Source organism: Pituophis catenifer, unplaced genomic scaffold, assembly GCF_029215685.1.
Source record: "Pituophis catenifer annectens isolate HBS135680 unplaced genomic scaffold, rPitCat1.0.hap2 SCAF_10, whole genome shotgun sequence".
In the NCBI taxonomy this organism is placed as follows: domain Eukaryota; kingdom Metazoa; phylum Chordata; class Lepidosauria; order Squamata; family Colubridae; genus Pituophis; species Pituophis catenifer.
Window position 1 is genome coordinate 28,475,881 of NW_027256890.1, and position 20,188 is coordinate 28,496,068.

The 20,188-nt window shown below is 43.6% G+C and overlaps 1 protein-coding gene across 4 annotated transcripts in view; it reads left to right on the forward strand.

The window, feature by feature from the left end:
- Nucleotides 1-910: 910 nt before the first annotated feature.
- The window catches only part of USF1 (upstream transcription factor 1), a 30,753-nt gene continuing 11,475 nt past the window's right edge, over nucleotides 911-20,188 (forward strand). The window contains exons 1-6 of one of the 4 annotated variants that reach the window (XM_070950562.1): nucleotides 911-1,003; nucleotides 9,227-9,317; nucleotides 15,044-15,096; nucleotides 15,940-16,058; nucleotides 18,272-18,373; nucleotides 19,947-20,136. In XM_070950562.1, the coding sequence (XP_070806663.1) occupies nucleotides 9,310-9,317; nucleotides 15,044-15,096; nucleotides 15,940-16,058; nucleotides 18,272-18,373; nucleotides 19,947-20,136 (472 nt within the window). In that variant the 5' untranslated portion in view covers nucleotides 911-1,003; nucleotides 9,227-9,309. The remainder of the gene's footprint in view (nucleotides 1,004-9,226; nucleotides 9,318-15,043; nucleotides 15,097-15,939; nucleotides 16,059-18,271; nucleotides 18,374-19,946; nucleotides 20,137-20,188) is intronic. The other 3 variants (XM_070950564.1, XM_070950563.1, XM_070950565.1) reach the window with 3 other exon arrangements.

Consider the following 20,188-nt stretch of genomic DNA (forward strand, 5'->3'; position numbering starts at 1 on the left):
ACTCGGCAGCTTTAAGACTTGTTGGACTTCAACTCCCAGAATTCCCCAGCCAGCTGGCTGGGGAATTCTGGGAGTTGAAGTCCAACAAGTCTTAAAGCTGCCGAGTTTGGTGACCCCTGTCATAGAGAATGAACTCTGGCAATATTGTACTACTAACTAGAGCATACAAAACATTTGCTAGAGCAATTCTTCTGTATTAGAATGACTGCCAATTCAGGGATGTTGAACTTTGGAGGCTTGAAAGCCCATAATTCCCACTGAGATGGGGTGGGGGATTATGGGGGTTGTAGTCTGGAGTTGCATGCAAGAAGGAATGCTACTTCTAACTTCCAGTGACAATGGCAGAATAATTTCCACAATTAGCAACGTAAAAGGCCAGCAGAGGCTGGAGTTTTTATTCGGGCGCCCTCCAAGAAAGGCGACCCCCCCCCCAAAGAAAACCCTGCCCACTGGAGGAAGTAGGTTGACCGGAAGTGGGCAACTAAAAGGCAGAAGCCAGCGCCCTTTTCCAACATGGCGCCCAAGCCAGGCATCTTCATTGGCCGGCTAACCGGAAGTGGCGTATGGCGCCCTTCCGTCTTTGTTTCCCAAGTGCTGATTTCTCTCATTTGCACGAGATGACAAATCTTTTAAAACCACCGGTGATAGACCCAGAGCGCCAGATCCCTCTTGAGTTTGAAAGAGCGACCGGGCGCTGCTTCCCCAAGCGCCCGTTCGCCCGGCCGCCTTTTCAAACTCAAGATGGAGGCGCCTAGGCCTCTCTTTTCTTTCTTTCTCTCTCAATCTGACGCCTCAAAATGGCCGCCACCGGAAGCGCAGGCCGTCCTTTAGCGGCCAACTTCCGGCTGCCGGTAGAGAAGAGGCGTGCCGGGAGGGCGGGGCTTCCGCTCCTCCGTCGGGCGCTGAGGGGAAGAAGGCGGAAGGCGGGCGAGCGTTCGCGGTGCGCGCATGCGCCGATCTTCATGGAGCGCCGAGGGGCTCCGAGGGACGGAGGGCGGCCCAGGTGAGAACGGCGGCCACCCCCCCCCCACGGGCAGGGCGGGGAGGGGTCCGTGGGCGCCCCCCGGTGGGCTTCCGCCTCCCTCAGCCACCCGCCTCCCCGAGGCCTTTCCCGGGTTGGGTCTTTCCCAAGCAAGGAGGAGAAGGCCGCGCCCCTCCCCCCTCCCCCACAAGGAGACAATTGGGAGTGGGGGGGGAGGAGGGTGGGGGTCCCCATTGAGGCCCGGCGGGGCGATGGGGGAAGCCGCCCCCTCCCCTACTCTTAGGGACGCTTCCTCAGAACGAAGGGATCCTGGAGGTCATCTAGTCGAGCCCCCCTCCTCCCCTCCCCTCCCCTCAGGCCAATTATGGAGCCCCCATCCCCCTCTGGTTGCTCCTGGGACACACCCGCCTGGAGGGTCTTTCTGGGCCTCTCAGGGCCTCCTAGGGTGGCCGGTGGCACAGCCAGCCAGATGTTCAGTTATGGGTTGCACCAGTAGAGGCTCAAGCAATGTTCCTTGTATGGATGATGTACAACGACAATCAGGGCTCTTTTTCCTTTCTTTCTTTCTTTCTTTCTTTCTTTCTTTCTTTCTTTCTTTCTTTCTTTCTCTCTTTCTTTCTTTCTTTCTTTCTTTCTTTCTTTCTCTTCTTTCTTTTTTCTTCTTTCTTCTTTCTTTCTCTCTCTTCTTCTCCTCTCACTGATGATATTACCTAGTTGGGTAATGAAACTTCTGCAAGAAAACAAACCAAGCTCAGAAAACACCAAGGACCCCACAGTCATCGTCCTCCTCCCCCTCCTCCCCCTCCTCCTCCTCCCCCTCCTCCTCCACTTCTTCTTCTTCTTCTTCTTCTTCTTCTTCTTCTTCTTCTTCTTCTTCTTCTTCTTCTTCTTCTTCTTCTTCTTCTTCTTCTTCTTCTTCTTCTTCTTTGCAAGTACACTGGGTGCTTTTGTACCAAATTTCTTCTGTGTCTAGCCACACTTGGCCTAATAAAATATATCCTATCCTATCCTATCCTATTATTGTATATTCTATATTCCATATTATTCTATTCTATTCTATTCTATTCTATTCTATTCTATTCTATTCTATTCTATTCTATTCTATATTCTATTTTATATTCTCTGTTCTGTTAATTGTTTTCCAAACACACACATTTTTGCTAGCAATTTAGCTTTTTTTTTAAAAAAAAGAACCCATCACATATAACTGTATCTATTTTGTAAGTGTGAAAAATGCTCATAAGTCACTTTTTTCAGTGCCATTGTAACTACTACTACTACTACTACCTCTTCTTCCTCTTCCTCTTCCTCCTCCTCCTCTTCCTCTTCCTCCTCCTCCTCCTCCTCCTCCTTTTTCTTTCTTCTTCTTCCTCCTCCTCATCTTCTTTCTCCTTCTTCTTATTTTATTCATTAAACATGAAACTCAGTCAACTGAACATTTAAAAATGTGTCACAAATATCATTGACTGGCACTGATGGTTGATAACGGGCTGCTGCCAGCATCCTAGGTATCAACCAAGTATTATCATCATCATCTCCTTCTCCTTCTTCTCCTCCTCCTTTTTCTTTTTCTTTTTCTTTTTCTTCTTTTTCTCCTCCTTCTTCTCCTCCTTTTTCTTTTTCTTCTTTTTCTTTTTCTTCTTCTTCTTCTTCTTCTTCTTCTTATTATTATTATTATTATTATTATTATTATTATTATTATCTCTTTTATTAATTAAACATGAAACTCAGTCAACTGAACATTTAAAAATGCATCACAAATACCATCGACTGGTGCTAATGGTTGATATGGGTTGCTGCCAGCGTCCTAAGTATCAACCTGGTATCTTCTTAAAATATATTATTTTATTAATTAATTAATTAATTTATTTATTATTATCTGGCACTTTGGATCCACCGCTGGAGCCCCTCCGGAGGGGCAGGTGGGGATGTTTGACGGGATTGAAGGTCATCATCCCAGGATGTAAACTGTTCCAAGCCAAGCTTCCTCTTTTTAATTGACTGCTGGCGATTCTGTCAATGACGTTGTTGTATTATTATTGATCATCGCACAGTCAGCCAGATGTTCAGACTGGGTTTGGCATTTTTGTCTACCTATCGAGATGATTTGTCTACCTATCGACTTTATTCGTTAAACATGAAACTCAAGTCAACTGGACATTCAAAAATGCATCACAAATACCACTGACTGGTGCTAATGGTTTATACGGGTTGTTGCCAACGTGCTAGGTATCAACCAAGTACCTTCTTAAGATGTACGATGTTCTGAGTAGCACAGTTTTTTGCAGTTCCGCTGTTGTTATTGCAGGAAGCTGTAATTTCTTGATGTGTTTTGTAAAATTCTTGGACATGGTACCAAGTGCCCCGATGACCATGGGTATCACTGTTACATGTTTCATCCATAATCACGTCGTTTCGATGACCAGGTCGCGATATTTCGTGATTTTTTCCAGTTCTTTTTCTTCGATGATGATAATGATGATTTTATTTTATTTTATTTTTCATTTTTATTATTAATCGTCCCACAGTCAGCAGATGTTCAGACTGGGGTTTGGCATTTTTGTCTCCCTATCGCAGTGGGTCTCAACCTTCCTGATGCCTTGACCCTTTAATACAGTTCCTCATGTTGTGGTGACCCCCAACCATAAAATTATTCCTAAAACCATTGAAGATATGTGTTTTCTGATGGTCTTAGGCGACCCCTGTGAAAGGGTTGTTCGACCCCCAAAGGGGTCCCGACCCACTGCCCTATCGAGTCCTTACCAAGGACCTGGGATACCCAAACCTGGATGTTTGATGGTGTGACAGATATCGTTGCGGGATGGAAGCTGTTCCAACTAAAGCCGCCTTCTGCAATATATTATTAGTATATTAGTATTAGCCACCCAGTCAGCCAGAGGTTTCGACTGGCATTTTTATCCGCCTCCGGAGTCCCTTCCCAAGGACCTGGGAGAGGCTGATGTGGATGTTTGATGGGATGAAAAGTCTCGTCGCAGGACGTGAGTTTATCATTGTTATTGTGGATGGTCGCACGGCCAGATGTTCAGGCTGGATTTGGCATTTGTGTCCACCACTTGAGTGCTTCCCAAGCACCTGGGAGAGGCAGATATTTGATGGTGTTAGAGGTTTCATCGTAGAATGAAAGCTTATTCTGGATGGTTGCTTAGTCAGCCAGATGATTAGACTGGATTTGACATTTTTGTCCGCCTCCAAGGACCTGGGAGAGGCAGGTGTGGATGTTTTGAGGTGTTCAAAGTCTGTTCACAGGATGAAAGCTTACTCTTATTATGGTTGGTTGCACAGTCAGCCAGATGTTTAAACTGGTTTTGGCATTTTTGCCCACCTCAAGTCCTTCCCAAAGTCTCAGATTAATATAAAAATATAATAATAATAATAATAATAATAATAATAATAATATTTAATATAATAAATAATATATTATTATTATATTAAAGGTCTGCAAGATATAAACTGTTCCAAGCACGGCTGCCTTTTGTAATTGACCAAGGAAGATTTTTGTCAATGCCAATGATAGTACAGTATCGGTTTTACTTGTGTATTATTAGGGTTCCTTTGCAGCAGCATCCAGATGTTGAGACTGGATTTGGCATTTTTTAATCCACTATCAAATCCTTCCCAAGGACCTGCAATAGGAGATGTTATTGTTTACTAACATTAAAGATCTCGTTGGGAGATGTAAGCTGTGCCAAGTCAGACTGCCTTTTGCAATTGACTGATGGGAATTTTGCCAATGCCAAGTGCGGTTTAAGTGGGGTTCCAGATGTTTTTATTTATTTATTGATGGTATTTATTTATTGTATTTATTCAAACTTCTATACCGCCCTTCTCCTTTCGGACTCAGGGCGGGATGGCACTCAAGGCACCTATTACTATTGGAGCTACCGTTGCTTTTTTTTCTGCACAATCATTCTATTTCTTTTTGCACGTCTTTCTATTTTGTTGTCTTTTCCAATTTTGTCTCTTCTCTTCTGGTGGATCCAGGATGTAGTTATGGTTGGCTACACAGCCAGCCAGATGTTTAAATTGGATTTGGCATTTTTATCTACCTCTCAAGTCCTTCCTAAGGATCTGGGATAGGCAGATGTTCTTTGATGGTGCTAAAGGATAGAATTGTTCCAAGTTAAGCTATCTTTTGCAATTTCCTGATGGGGATTTTGTCAATGCCTATTTATTATTATCTCTTTTATTCATTAAACATGAAACTCAGTCAATTGAACATTTAAAAATGTATCACAAATATTACTGACTGGTGCTGATGGTTGATACGGGTTGCTGCCAGCATCTTAGGTATCGACCAAGTACCTTCTTAAGATGTACGATGTTCTGAGTAGCGCTTTTTTTGCACTTCCGCTGGTGTTATTGCAGGAAGCTGCAATTTGTTGATGATATTTTATAAAATTCTTGGACATGGTACCAAGTTAGTGCCCTGATGACAATGGGTGTCATTGTTACATGTTTCATCCATAATTGTGTAGTTTTGATAGGCAGGTCACAATATTTCATGATTTTTTTCCAGTTCTTTTTCTTCGACTCTGGCGTCTCCTGGTACCATGGAATGGAATGGAATGGAATGGAATGGAATAGAATATAGAAGAATAGAATAGAATAGAATAGAATAGAATAGAATAGAATTGAATAGAATTGAATAGAATTGAATAGAATTGAATTTGTATTTGCCCAGTGTGATTGGACATACAAGGAATTTGTCTTTGGTGCATAAGCTCTCGGTGTACATAAAAGATACATTTGTCAAGAATCATAAGGTACAACACTTATTGATAGTCATAGGGAACAAATAAGCAATCGGGAAACAATATCAATATAAATCGTAAGGATACAAGCAACAAAATTGCTTAGCACATTGTAAGCCGCCCTGAGTCTCCGGAGAAGGGCGGCATATAAATCAAATTAAAAAAAAAAAAAAATTACAGTCATACAGTCATAAGTGGAAGGAGATGGGTGGTGGGAATGATGAGAAGATTAATAGTAGTGATAGATATCAATTAATAGATATCAATAAATTGTACGTTTTGCTTTTCGACAACTGTGATCTGTCGTGTTGTATTCCAAAATGACGATCCGTCCGTATTCAAAAGTCCCACAAGATCAAGTACCTTCTTAAGATGTACAATGTTCCGAGTAGCTCAGTTTTTTGCAGTTCCGCTGGTGTCATTGCAGGAAGCTGCAATTTATTGATTTTTTTTATTTTTATTATTATTATTTACTTTATTCATTAAACATGAAACTCAATCAACTGAACATTCAAAAACGCATCACAGATACAATTATTATTGTTGTTGTTACTATTACTATTATTTCCCACCTTTTTTATATAGTCGCTTTCAATGCGAGATAAGTGGCATATACATTTAATAAATAAATGTCTATGGAGTTTCTCAGTCTTCCAGGTCATGGTTGTCCCAAAGGCACTTTTCCAAGAGCCAACTAGACTTTCTGGACTAGAAAGTCGAGTTAATAAATATATAACTCAAGGCAGCAAACGTACCGATACGTTCCGTCTCTTATTTTCTTCACAACAAGCATGCTTTGTTTATTGGTTTACAGAAGAATAGAGAGGCAGTTTGGTGGTGGGTAAAAGTGCCAGGTTAGAAAATCATAAGATGGTGAGTTCCAGTCCTGCCTTATGCGTGAAAGCCGGCGGGGTGCCTTTGGGCCAATCACCAGGAGACAGTGAGTTCTAGTCCCACCATAGGCACAAAAGCTGGCTGGGTGACCTTGGACCAGTCCCTCACTCTCATCCCAATTCGTCTCACAGGATTATTGTGGGGAAAATAGGAAGAGAACAGAGTATATATGTGTGTTTGCTGCCTTGAGCTATTTATAAAAATAATAAAGGGAAAGGAGGGAGGGAGGGAGGGAGGGGGAGAGAAAGATTCCTGGCCCAGCAGAGATCTGATACAGGTAGTCCTTGACTTATGACCACAATTGAGCCCAAAATCTCTGTTGTTAAGTTCGTTAAATTTGTTAAGCCAGTTTTGCCCCATTTTAACGACCTTTCTTGCCACAGTCGTTAAGCGAATCATTGCAGTGGATAAGTTAGTAACACGGTTGTTAAGTGAATCTGGCTTCCCCGTTGACTTTGCTTGTCAAAAGGTTGCAAAAAAATGACCTCGGAATCCTGCAACCGTCATAAGTATGAACCAGTTGCCAAGCATCTGAATTTTGATCACATTGTCAAGTTTCCGAAAGATGCCCTAATTAATTCATGAGCCATGATCCAAACTTCAAAGGAAATATAGTCATTTATTAGGAGCACCATTTCGGCAATATTCGGATGCAGTTAGGACTGATCCCACGTAGATTTACGTTCCCCTATGACGCTGTCTCTCCCCTCCTCTCTGGCCATGTCATAAATCACATTCTCCAATTAACCACTTTGGCTGGCTGTGAAATCCAACACCCTCCTTCTGATTGCAGTCAGGAAGAATGTATGGAATTCACTTCAGTTCTCCCTCCCTCCTGCTCATGGCAACTTGAAAGCTTTGCAAGTTGACACACATGATGCTACAGAGGTGGTAAGTTTGAAAAACGGTAAGCCTGTTGTAACTCTGAGCGGTCACTAAATGAACTGTTATAAGTCGAGGACCACTTGTGTGTAATGGCCCCCTCTGGTGATGTGAGGCGAAGGGACACATAAGGGCAGCAAATGAGTGAATATGTGCCCATCAGGGTTTGCCGCCTCTCGCTTCTTCATTAGAATAGAATCGAGCTGGAAGGGACCCTGGAGGTCTTCTAGTCCAACCCTCTGCTCAAGCAGGAGAACCTCCGCAGGCGACGTCATCTCAGGTGTAGCGATTGCGCCATGGTCTTCAAGAACCCATAAAGTGCTGCTTGAGACTCTAGAAAAAGTGCAGAGAAGAGCAACCAGGATGATGAGGATACTGGACGGGAACATACGATGAACGGTTGCAGGAACTGGGCATGGCTGGTCTAGTGAAGAGAAGGACCAGGGGAGACAGGAGAGCATCTTCCAGTATTTGAGGGGCTGCCATAGAGAGGAGGAAGGGAGTCAAGCTATTTTCCAAAGCACCCAAAGGCCAGACAAGGAACCATGGATGGAAACTGATCAAGGAGAGATTCAAAATAAGGAAAAAAGGAGAAATTTTCTGATGGTTAAAGCAATTGACCCATGGAACAGAAGTTGCCTTCAGAGTTGTGGGAGCTTCATCCCTGGAGGCTTTCAAGAAGGGACTGGACTGCCATCTGTCAGAAATGGTGTAGGGTCTCCTGCTTGGGCAGGGGGTTGGACTAGATGACCCACAAGGTCCCTTCCAACTCTGTTAATCTGTCTGACACGGCAGTTGTCTAGAATTGCCGAACTGAGAAGCCCCTTTGGTGTCGGGGCGAAGGTGCCGACCTAGAAAGCAAGAGACCACCAGCTCTCAGCCTCTCCTAGCATGAAAGCCAGCGGGGTGATTTTGTGTCAGTCCTCACAGGGTTGCTGTTCTCCTTGGTCTGGGAAAAACGAGCTGGTAGGATTAGGTACATTTGCCACCTTCGGCCGTACTTGAAAAGGTGGGATATAAACATCACCACCAATAACAGCTTGGTAAAAAAAAATTAAGTCCCTGGCACAATGTTCTTGTGCAATTCTTGACTGCCCCGTGCCATTGCATTTTGCACCCGCTGAAACTTCCGAATACTCTTCAAGGGCAGCTCCATGTAGAGCATATTGCAGTAGTCTCTCCAGGAGGTGACTAGGGTGCAAGTGACGGTGCGTGTCCATAGGACAGGTAGATCTCGACTTACAACCATTACTTTATTATAAAAATAAGACTAACAAACAGGATTGAATTTATTTAGCGACTGTTTAACGTTAACGGCGCTGAAAAAAGTGACTTATGACCGTTTTTCACACTTTATGGCCATTGCAGCATCTCCATGGTCATGTGATCAAAATTCGGACCCTTGGTAAGGGGCTCCTACTTATGACTTGCTGTGTCCCAGGGTCACGTGATCCCCTTTTGCGACCTTGGGGGAAGTCATAGTCAATGGGGAAGCCAGGTTCACTTAATAAACCAGGTTACTAACTGATTCACTTAACAACTGTGGCGAGGAAGGTCGTAAAATGGGGCAAAACTCACTTAACAACTGTCTTGCTTAGCAATGGAAATTTTGGGCTTAATTGTCATAAAACAAGGACTACCTGCAAAAAACAGGGGCATTCGTCTTCATGAATGTGGTTTTTTTTTTTTTTTTTAGGTTTTGGATGAAGTAACTCTGAAGAAGGAGCAGGTGAAAAGAAGTCCAGGCTGAGATTTTCTGATGCATAACCGACTAAAGAAATGAAGGGGTGAGAACCATATTTTGAATGTGGTGTTAGCCACAAACAACAGCAAGGTTCTTACCCTGTTCGTGCTTTTGCTAAAATAGAATCTGAGCCGGAAAGATAAGTTAATATCTCTTTATTTATGCATAAGTAAAAGAGAGGTCTGCCACAGATGCAAGGTGAGAGAAGTCTTTAAAAGGTAAAAAAATCACTTTATATCCCGCTTCACAGTGTTTTACCGCCATCTCTAAGCAGTTTACAGAGTCAGCCTCTTGCCCCCAACAATAGATATGGCTACACATATGTCATCTTCAAGGTTGACACTGGGTCCTCATTTTACTGACCTTGGAAGGATGGAAGGCTAAGTCAACCTTTTTTTTTTTTTGAGAAAAAGTTTTTATTATTTTTTTATAATCAAACAAATAACATTTTCACTTGTCTATTTAAACATTTATAAACCCAACCTTCCACCCCCCTTCCCACCCCCCTCCCCCTACTTCCCAGAAGAAAAACGGTATAAATTTTACCAAACATACACTAAAATATGCTAAGTTAATGCAATACTTAAAACTCCCTAGACCCCCTAACTCCCCTTCTACAGATTATTCATCAACCTCTCTAAACTCAAAATAACATATAATAACATCCTTTAAGACTAAGAGTTTTAAAAACATTAACAAACACTAATAGATCATTCAAAGCCTAAAATTCTTGTAATACATCTGTAAGATATTCTTAGTTCATTTACTTAATCATTTTACTCTCCCTCCTACTTTTATTCTCAAAATTCAAATATTTTTTCTTAAACCTTAATTAATCATTAATTGAGTTCTTAATTCATTTACTTAATCATTGTAATTAGTCATTAATACATCAGTTATTAGACCAAAGAAAATTGATCTTCCATTCTTCCTTTCCAATCTTTCTTCCTCCCTCTTACTTTTATTTTGAGGAGGTTTTGAATTTCAACTGGGGGTTGATGTATCTTTAAAACTTGTCCCTTTCTTGGAACCATTTCCTCTGATTTGGAGCCCCCATATCGACTCTTCTTGCTTATATAATAAGTCAGTTCATAGAACGAAGAGTTAACTCGATGAGCGTGCAAGGAAAAGTCCAGTTGTTGCATTTCAATTAATTGTGTAAAAGCCTCTGCCAAATCTTCCGAAACCTCGTAGGGCTGGTCGGTTTCTTCTTCTTTCTGCTCCAAATTATATTTTTGAAAAGTTCTGTCAGTTAATTCCAAAAGAGCAGGAAGAAAGTTTGAAGATTCTTGAGAGTCAGCCAAATCCAGCTTTTCTGTTTTAGTCAAAATGTCTCCTACATTGTCATTGTGCTTTCCTTCAAAAACATCCTCATTTGCTTTTATATCCTCCACCAGTTCTATAAATTTTTGTTCCATGATTGCTGTAAAGTTATTAATAATTGCAGTTTGGTTGTTCATGGCTTCCTTTATAAATTCTGTAAGGTCTCTAAAAAAATCCTCCTGGCTCTGTGAGTCAGTTCTCTGTGTCATTTCTGACGCCATTAGAGAGCTTCCACCACTTTCAGGAACTCCTTGCTTGGAAGCCATATTATTTTAAAAGAATTTTTCTTTTCAAAGCCATAAAATCTCTTGAGCAGCTTTCTCAGATTTATTTGTAGTTTATCAAGCAAGATAGTCTTTTCTACACCCAGCTCTCAAATCCCAGCAGCTGAAGTCTAGTCTCTAAGCACAAATCTATTAACAAGCACTTAACTTTCACTTTTCCAGCCACAATGAAGACGCCATTTCCTCCTCCAGCTCAGCAAAATCAAGTAGAAACAATGTATCCCAGGAGTTAAGCAACATACTTGCAAAGGCTTGTTCTCCTGCTTCCGTTCTGTCTGCTTTTGGAATCAATTAATCTCCTTGTTGAAAGCAGAGTCGGTCACCGGCGTCTGGCTCCATTTAAAATGGAGTCGCCATGGATCCGGAGCTTCAGTGGGCTGAATGGGGAGCTCTCACCCTCCAAGCCCTTGGAATTGCTCTACCCTCGCCCACTGGCTCTCCTCTCCTTCTTCTCTCGAAGGAGAGGTTTTCAAGCCGTCTGACAGCTGATTAGCGCTGTCAGAACGGCTCCAATGGAATCGCGGGGCTGGCAGTCTGAAAAGACCGTCCGCGACGCCGGCGGTGCCAACCGGAAGCTGAAGGCTAAGTCAATCTTGAGCCTGGTGAGATTCGATCTGCCAAACTGCTGGTAGCCGGTAATCAGCAGAAGTCGCCTGCAGTACTGCACTCTAACCACTGCGCCACCGCGAGAAATAGAAATAGAAATAGAAGAAGAGAAGAGAAAATAGGACAGGACAAGACAGCGTCCAGCTAAACAGGGTCTCCCTCACCTTCCGGAAGGACATCCAAGAGGACCCACAATCGCTCTGTGAGGGAGATGGATGGTCTGTAAATACGATACGTTAAAAAAAATACTGTATTTTTCGGAGTATAAGACGCACATTAGTTTTTGGGGAGGAAAACGGGGGGGGGGATTTTTGCCTCTGCCTATCAGCATCCATCGGTATTCATCTGGCTAGCGTCCAGGTTGCTTCTCTCTTTGATTAGTTAGAAAAATTAGATTTATTTATTTATTTTTAGATTAGACTACATATTAGATTAGAAAAATGGATGGCTCTCAGTACGATACCCCTGCTTTGATCTTGAGAGCCAAGTCCCTGTGGTTATTTCTTCGAATCTATTTTTTTTTTAAATAATTTTTATTGAACTTTTGACTTTTAAAAACAAAGTAAAGAAAAATACAACAAAAACAAGGACACATTAAAAACACATAACAAACTTAACATTACATTATATATTATTTTACAGCTTTCTGTATCGACATGGATAGTTCCCTATTCTTATTCAATTGTTCATCTGCGTACTTATATTTATATTTGTATCTATTTACACAACCATCATTATCCGGTTAACACTAGTAAGTAATTTACACTTCCTAGTTTTAACTCGATTAAATTGACATTCCAAATTGTTTTGATTCCTCCATATTTTAACGGCAGCAAGGATTACTATCGCATATGGATGGAAATAAAACAACGTACCAGGAGAGGAAACAGTAAATTGAAAAATTTTACAATGTGCAGAAATGGATAAGAGGACGCTGGAAATTGAGAGGGAAGAGTCGGAATATTATAGAGCAGTGATGGCTAACCTTTTTGCCATTGCGTGCCAGGAAGGGGAAGGCAGAGGAGGTTCGTGCACGCATGTGCCCACACCCATAATTCTATGCGTCCCGCTCCGCGGATGTAAGCATGACCCCCCTTCCCCCCCCCCGTCCTGGCACACGATGGCCCAGTAGGCCCGTTTTTCTTTCTCACCTGGCTCTAGATCCTCTCTATGCATCTGGGGAGGGCGAAAACAGCCTTCCCCTGCCCCTCGGAGGCCTGAAACGGCCCATTTCCCAACTTCCGGTTGGACAGGAAGTGACTTTTTTGCTGTCCCCAGCCTCCAGAGATTCCTAGCGCCGGAGCTGAGCTGGCGTGGCAGGAGACATGGCTCCGCGTGCCACAGGTGGCAAGTGTGCCATAGGTTCGCCATGACGGTTATAGAGTGTGGAACAAACTATATGAATGTTTAGAAAAAAGGGGTTTCTTCGAATCTAAAGTAACCCAACTTTGCTGTAGGTAATCTGCTTGGTCAGGTTGGGTTGCAGCAGAGAAATTGTATAAATATTCAGTGGTAATCTAAGCCAACGAGCTGGGTTTGCACCATGCACTAAACCACAAAAATGATAACACCAGGCTAATGAAGTGTGAAGGCAGACAACTTTGAGCAGAGTTTCTCAACCTTCGCCACTTTTAAGATGTCTGGACTTCAACTCCCAAAATTCCCCAGATCTTCAACTGTCTTAAAAAGCCATGTAGAACGTTGTCTTCTATGTGTTGTCTGGCTTATCCACCAAGCTGTGGATGAAGAAAGCTGACTTGGAAACCTAGCATGTACCCACCCTGATTGCATTTAGGAAATTGAAAGCTTAAAATACAATGAAGTAAAGCTTTGAAAACTAGTGGAAACTTTAATAAAGGAGATGCGAAATCTCCTCCCTTAGAATAAAAATATATCTGAGCCTTTGGTGGATAGAACCTCTTTTTTTGGAAACAAAGGTTCTCCAGATGTGGTGTGTCCCAGGTCCCATCCTGGGTACTGATACTACATAGAATCATAGGGCTGGAAGGGACTTTGGAGGTCATCTTATCCACCCCCCTCCCTCTCAAGGTAGATGTCCATATACTATCCTAGTCAAATGGCCGTCCAGTCTCTTGAAAACCTCCAGTGATGGAGCACCCACAACTTCTGGTGGCAAGTTGTTCCACTAATTAATTGTTCTCACTGTCAGGAAGTTTCTCCTTAGTTCTAGGTTGCTTCTCTCCTTGATTAGTTTCCATCTGTTGCATCTTGCCTCACTTTCTGGTGCTTTGGAGAATAGGTTTGACCCCCTCTTCTTTATGGAAGCCCCTCAAATATTGGAATACTGCTATAATGCCCTCTCCTAACCCTTGTCTTCAGTAGGCTAGAGGTAAAGATAAAGGTTCCCCTCGCACATACGTGCTAGTCGTTCCTGACTCTAGAGGGTGGTGCTCATCTCCGTTTCTAAGCCGAAGAGCCAGCGCTGTCCGAAGACATCTCCGTGGTCATGTGGCTGGCATGATTCAACGCCAAAGGCGCACGGAACGCTTTTACCTTCCCACCAAAGGTGGTCCCTATTTTTCTACTTGCATTTTTTACCTGCAGAAGCTGGGACAAGTAACGGGAGTTCAGGCTAGATGTACCCTCACTCATTCATCACCCAAATTGAGGACCCAGTTGCGGGGGCAATAAGCTGACTTTGTATAAGTATACAAAAAGGATGAAGGCTATTGCTGAGCACATTGTAAGCCGCCCTGAGTCTCCGGAGAAGGGCGGCATATAAATCAAATTAAAAAAAAAAATTAACCTCCTTTAAATCCTTTATCATCTTCAATTCCTTATCTAACCGGAGTCCAGCTAAGCAGGGTCTCCCTCACCTTCAGGAAGGACACCCAAGAGGACCCACAATCGCTCTGTGACGGAGATGGATGGTCTCTAAATATGATACATTAAAAAAATACCCGTATTTTTCGGAGTATAAGATGCTTCGGAGTATAAGACACACATTAGTTTTTGGGGAGGAAAACAAGAAAAAACAAAATTCTGCCTCTGCCTACCAACATCCATTGGTATTTATCTGGCTAGCGACCTTGCAGCACACAGCCTGGTCAGCTTCAGCACGTTATCGCAGCCTGATTCAGCATGAGCAGCTGATTGGCGGATGGATCAGCCTCCCAGAATACCGCCAATCAGCTGTTCCGGGCTGCGGGCATCGCCAGAGCCCATCACTGTCTCCGCACATCGCATTTTTGGCCTCCGCGTGTCGCGTTTTTGGCTTCTGCATTCCCATTTTAGACCCATTCCAGGCTGCTGGGATCGCCACAGCACGTCACTGCCGATCACTGCCTTAGCACGCCCCGTTTTCGGCCTTCACGCATCGCATTTTCGGCTAATTCCAGGCGGTGAGGATCGGCATCGCCGCCTGCAACCAGCCAAAAATGTGATGTGCAGAGGCCAAAAATGGCCGGTGTATAAGACACACTGCAATTTTCTCCCACTTTTTTTGGGGTGGGGGAGTGCGTCTCATACGCCAAAAACTAAGGTAAATATCTGATGGAAAGAATGTTCCCATCTCATGTGTTCCTCCTTGTCTCAGCAGGCAGCAGAAAACATCAGAGACAGAAGAGGGAACAGTTCAAATCCAGGAAGGTGAGCATTCTCCGGCCGGTTGTATTTTTTGCTCTTCCTACCCCTGCAAGATGGCTCCCTTCAAGGCAGACTCAGTTCCTGGAACCCCAGAAATTGGCCTCTACAATTATTGGGTGATCTTATAGACATAATTTGGGGGGGGGGGTTCTTCTTGGTTGAGAAGGTCTGAGATTTCCTGGTGGTCTCCCATGACCATGGGGATACTACAGTCCTAAAAACAGTCCTAAGTCACTTTTTTCGGGGGGCATTGTAATTTCGCACGGTCACTAAACGGATGATTGTGAGTGGTGCGGTAGCCTAGGAGGCTGTGAGTTTGATCCTAGGTAGAGGCAGAAATTTCTCTCTCTGGGCACACTGAGAATATATCTGCTGAACAAAACTCTGCATTGGTGACAGGAAGGGCATCCGGCCAGTAAACATTCTGATAGCTCCATTCAGTTGCCCAGACTCCACCCCGCAAGGGATTATGGGGTCCTTAAAAGATGATGATGATTGCCAGGCTTCATGAGAGTGGTGCGGTGGCCTAGAAGTGGAGCTCTCGCCTCACAATCAGGAGTGAGTTCAATCCTAGGTGGAGGCAGATATTTCTCTCGGCACAATCTGCCGAACAAAACTCTGCATTGGAGACAGGAAAGGCATCCGGCCAGTAAACACTCAGCTCCATTCAGTTGCCCAGACTCCACCCCCTCACAAGAGATTATGGGGTCGTTAAAAGAAGATGACTAAACGGATGATTGTAAGTCGAGGACTTACCTGTATTGCACAGTCCTGGGAAAGGGCGGGAATTACTTAACATGGCGGCTTCGGCCCTATTTAAGGCCTCTTTCTCTTCTTTCTCTGAAGGAGCAGTAGCGACAGGTGAAGATCCCACCAGCGTCGCCATTGCGAGCATCCAGTCGGCGGCCACATTTTCAGATCCGAACATCAAATATGTCTTCCGAGCAGAGAATGGAGGTACTCAGGTGAGATGCTGTGAGCTGCTGCCGGAAGGTTTCCTCCCTTGCTTGCTGCAGGTATCCAAATCAGTGCTTCTCAAGTTGGACAGGTTTCAGACGGGTGGAATTCTGGGAGTTGAAGTCCACCCGTCTTAAATTTTCTCAGCTTCAAAAACACTGGTCTAAAGCGGATCTCTTGTGCTGCTGGCTCCCTCTATTAATAGATATTCTTCGAAAACAGGAATCTGGTCTGCACGAAAGGACTTTCTCGCTTCTTTGCATCGTTGCTGCTTGCAAGTTTCGATTTAACACTTGTAGGCATTCGCTCAAAATCTAAGGAACTGGTTTGGACCAATTTTTCGTGCGGCTGTTGATAAAAATAGTATCGCCAACATGATCGCCAGTGTCTGATGATGGATATGACAGTATTAGCTGGCTTTGAGATGCATTTGCCCTACATTGCTCTCGGGGCGGCGGGCGGTGGGCGGAATCAGAAAAAAGTAATTTTTTTAAAAAAGTAATACAGCAACCGTTCTTTATATGTTTCAGCCTCCAGTCCCCTAATCCTCTTGGTTGCTCTTCTCTGCACTTTTTCTAGGGTCTCCACATCTTTTTTATGTGGTCGCCATGATGTAAAAAAGATGTGGAGACTCTAGAAAGAGTGCAGAGAAGAGCAACCAGGATGATGAGGGGACTGGAGACTATGAAGAAAGGTTGCAGGAACTGAGTTATGTCTAGTCTAGGGAAGAGAAGGACCAGGGGAGACAGGAGAGCAGTGTTTCAATATTTGAGGGGCTGCCACAGAGAGGAGGAAGGGGGTCAAGCTATTTTCCAAAGTCCCTGAAGGCCAGACAAGGAAGAATGGATGGAAACTGATCAAGGAAAGAAGCAACCTGGAATTAAGGAGAACCTTCCTGACCGTGAGAACAATTAACCTGTGGAACAGCTTGCCACCAGAAGTTGTAAATGCTTCAACACTGGAAGTTTTTAAGAAGAGATTGGGCAGCCGCTTGTCTGAAATGGTGTAGGGTCTCCTACTTGGACGGGGGTTGGACTAGATGACCTCCAAGGTCCCTTCCGACTCTGTTATTTCCAGGGTCCCCATTTGCTATTTGGTATATTTATTTCCGAAACGGATTGGAGGTCCTTGATTATATTAATTACAAACCCCTTCCTTTGAGTCTGTTTATAATTTTTCCATCTGTTCCAGATGACACAGGTGATTATTTCATCACACAGTCTGGCCTCCCAATTACCTTTTTTCTAAAGGGGGGAGAAAACCAAAAGATATAGGTACTCCTTATGGCCACAATTGAGCCCAACATTTCTGTGACTAAGCAAGACGGTCGTTAAAGGAGTTTTGCCCAATGTTATAGCCATTCGTGCCACAGATGTGAAGTGAATCACTGCAGCTGTTACGGTAGTAACAGGGTTACTAAGTGAATCTGGCTTCCTTGTTTGAAATCCAGCTGGGTAACTCTGGGCCAATCACCAGGAAGAAGGGAGTTCTAGTCTTCCCTTAGGCATGACAGCTGATTGGGTGACCTTGGGCCAATCACCAGGAGACAGGGAGTTCTAGTCTTTCCTTAGGCATAAAAGCTGGTTGGGTGACTTTAGGCCAATCACCAGGAGACAGGGAGTTCTAGCCCTCCCTTAGGCATGAAAGCTGATTTGGTGACCTTGGTCCAGTCACCAGGAGACAGGGAGTTCTAGCCCTCCCTTAGGCATAAAAGCTAGTTGGGTGACTTTAGGTCAATCACCAGGAGACAGGGAGTTCTAGTCCTCCCTTAGGCATGAAAGCTGGCTGGGTGACTTTAGGCCAATCACCAGGAGATGGTGAATTCTAGCCCTGCCTTAGACACGAAAGACAGGTGGGTGATCTTGTGCCAGTCTGTCTCTCAGTCAAACCCACCTCACAGGGTGGTTGTAGGAGGAGGAGGAAAGTGTATTTATTTATCTTGTCATGTTTATGTCGTGTGTATTAGAGGTGGGGACCTTTTGAGAGTTGCATGCAACAAAATTTCATGTTAAGGTATGCCAATTAGCTTACATTCAGAGTGACAAACTCTTTAAGTGTGTTTGGATACGTTTGCAGCTTTGAGGTTTTTATAAACATAATAAAGGCGGGATACAAATAAATCATTTCAAAGCTCCCCATTCTCAGTTTACCACGTTCATAACACATAAACATGCACACACACACCGTTGTCCTGTCTCCTTTTTGCTCTCTCCTCCTCCAGCTGATGTACCGAGTCATACAGGTGGCCGAGGGGCAGCTGGATGGGCAGACAGAGGGCAGTGGGGCCATCAGCGGCTACCCTGCAACGCAGTCCATGACCCAGGTAGGTCCTGCCGATTTGGAGGAAGAGGAAGGTGAGTCCTCCTGGGGAAGAGAAAGCAGTCCAGCGGTTGGGCTGAATCCTCTGGCTGCAGGTGGGTCTCAAGAGCCTTGGTAGTACAGTGGTCTAAGGCACCCTGTTATTAAGCTGGTTATTAAGACCAGCTGCCTGCAATTACTGTAAGTTCGAATCTCGCCAAGGCTCAAGGTTGACTCAGCCTTCCATCCTTTCTAAGGTAGGTAAATTGAGGACCCAGTTGGGGCAATAAGCTGACTTTGTATAAATATACAAAAGGATGAAGGCTATTGCTTAACGCATTGTAAGCCGCCCTGAGTCTCCGGAGAAGGGTGGCATATAAATCAAATTAAAAAAAAAAATGGGAGCTTCTCCCAGGGGACCAAGCCAGCTGGGGAATTCTGGGAGTTGAAGTCCTCACCTCTTAAGGTGGCCAAGGTTGAGGAGCACCATCCTGGAGCATCTTCCCTACTTTTCCCTTTGCTCTAGACCAGGAGTTTCCAACCGTGGCAACTTTTAAGACTTGTGGACTTCAACTCCCAGAATTCCAAGTCGACAAATCTTGAAGTCACCATCTTTTTTAAAAATTTTATTTATACATTTTTTTTCTTTAAAGTACGTAAGTGCTTAATAAACAGTGTATTGTCTGGATCAATTTACTTATACAATATAATAATTCTGATGATAATAGTACTAATAACAGCTGTACCCTGTTTCCCCCAAAATAAGACATCCCCTGATAATAAGCCCAATTGGGCTTTTGAGTGCATGGCAATAAGGCCAAGTGCTTATTTCAGGGTTCAAAAAAATATGGCAGGGTCTTATTTTCGGGGGAACACAGATAGATAGATAGATAGATAGATATAGATGATAGATAGATATAGATGATAGATAGATAGATGATAGATGAAAGATAGATAGATGATAGATAGATAGATGAATGATAGATAGATGATAGATAGATAGATGATAGATGATAGATAGATGAATGATAGATAGATAGATAGATAGATAGATAGATAGATAGATAGATAGATAAATACCCTGTTTCCCCCCAAATAAGACATCCCCTGATAATAAGCCCAATCGGGTTTTTGAGCGCATGGCAATAAGGCCAAGCGCTTATTTCAGGGTTCAAAAAAAATATAAGTCAAGTTCTTATTTTCGGGAAAACACGGTAATAATAATACTGATGTTTACTTACGTATAGTCCAATTCTTGCATCTTTTACTTACATAGATCAATAACCTTTCATCTTCTAATTTCTACCTCTTCTATCTACACATTGATGGAACAGATCCCATGTTAAAAATATTCTGTTTCTTCCTTTTATTATTAATGTCAATCTATCCATCTCCGCACAGTCTTGATATTTTTCTAATTATACTTTCATCTGTAGGTATATCCCCATTTTTTCCAATATTGTGCAAACACAATTCTCGCTGCTGTCAGCACTTGTATTATTAAATATGTAATCCCTTTAATTATAATTTTCTGGGTAATATATACCTAACAAAAATATTTCTGGTTTGAAGTCACCCTCATGACCTTCTCTCCCCAGGCTGTCATCCAAGGAGCGTTCACGAGCGAAGATGCCGTCGACTCCGAAGCCGCGGCCACCGAGACCCACTACACCTATTACCCGGCCACCGTGGCCGACACCAGCACCTCTGCTGGAGCAGGGACGACCGCAGTGGTCACCACCCAGAACTCGGACGCCCTTCTGGGGCAAGCTACGCCCACCGGCACAGGTCAGTCAGTCAGGACCATCCCAGATGGAGGTCAGGCCCAGATTTATCCACC